The 797-nt window shown below is 52.2% G+C and overlaps 1 protein-coding gene across 1 annotated transcript; it reads left to right on the top strand.

Annotated features, from left to right (window-relative positions):
* Window positions 1–221: 221 nt before the first annotated feature.
* Window positions 222–419, top strand: Pmar_PMAR015670 (hypothetical protein; the record flags this gene model as incomplete). Its single annotated transcript, XM_002776611.1, has 1 exon — window positions 222–419. A coding segment is annotated over one exon (198 nt), but the record flags the coding sequence as incomplete, so codon positions are not given.
* Between the last annotated feature and the right edge of the window lie 378 nt (window positions 420–797).

The following is a 797-nucleotide window of genomic DNA, read 5'->3' on the forward strand; positions in this document are numbered from 1 at the left end:
TTGGCGGAATCTTCGCTGTACGTTCATGGTATCTTGTTAGGTTTTGGATATCGCATGTGCGAGTGACGGTAGCGTTTTTGCATCAGCAGGGAGTGATGGTAGGTGAATCTTGCGATCTTGCATTTTCTCAACGCCAGTGTAGGTCATGTCCATCTTTGGGACGGCGTGTCCAATCGTCTTATCAACAAGCTGCATGGAGCGCCGGGTGGAGGAGGGTCCAGCCTGAAACCTCACTCGGGGCATCCGGTGTTTACCGTCCAATGGAGCCGTAACTGTCGTTATCTCCTTACGAGCGGAGGGGACCATCGAGCAAGGCTGTGGGACATGAGGACGGGGAAGGAGCTTATGGTGTATTCTGGCGCGACGACGTCTACGGACTGCTCTTTCATGACAGCCACGTTTGTTGGGAATGAACAGTAGCGTCACTGCGCCACCAAATTATGTTGATGAGGTATCGGCAGGTACATTGCTACCACGTCGTCGAGAATAGGAGAGTCTGATATGTGCCTCCTGGATTCCCTCACTGGTAGACCATTTAATGCTCCCTTTATTCCGGACGGTGTGGTATCAGGTGATGTCCTCGTTCCTGCTGTAGGAGGACACTCTAGTCCAGTGAGAGCTGTTGCCGCATCTCCTGTCGACAAGACCATCATCACGGGTAGGTTGGGGGGTGGGTCGCTCGTATTCCTCGCGAGCCTCGGGAATCAGAAAGTCGGGTAATGGTGCAAAGACTCGGTTCAATGCAAACTAATAGCACTATACTCGGGAAGGTCGTGAAGTTGCTGATACACCAAATT

Source organism: Perkinsus marinus (assembly GCF_000006405.1).
Source record: "Perkinsus marinus ATCC 50983 genomic scaffold scf_1104296953140, whole genome shotgun sequence".
Classification (NCBI taxonomy): domain Eukaryota; phylum Perkinsozoa; order Perkinsida; family Perkinsidae; genus Perkinsus; species Perkinsus marinus.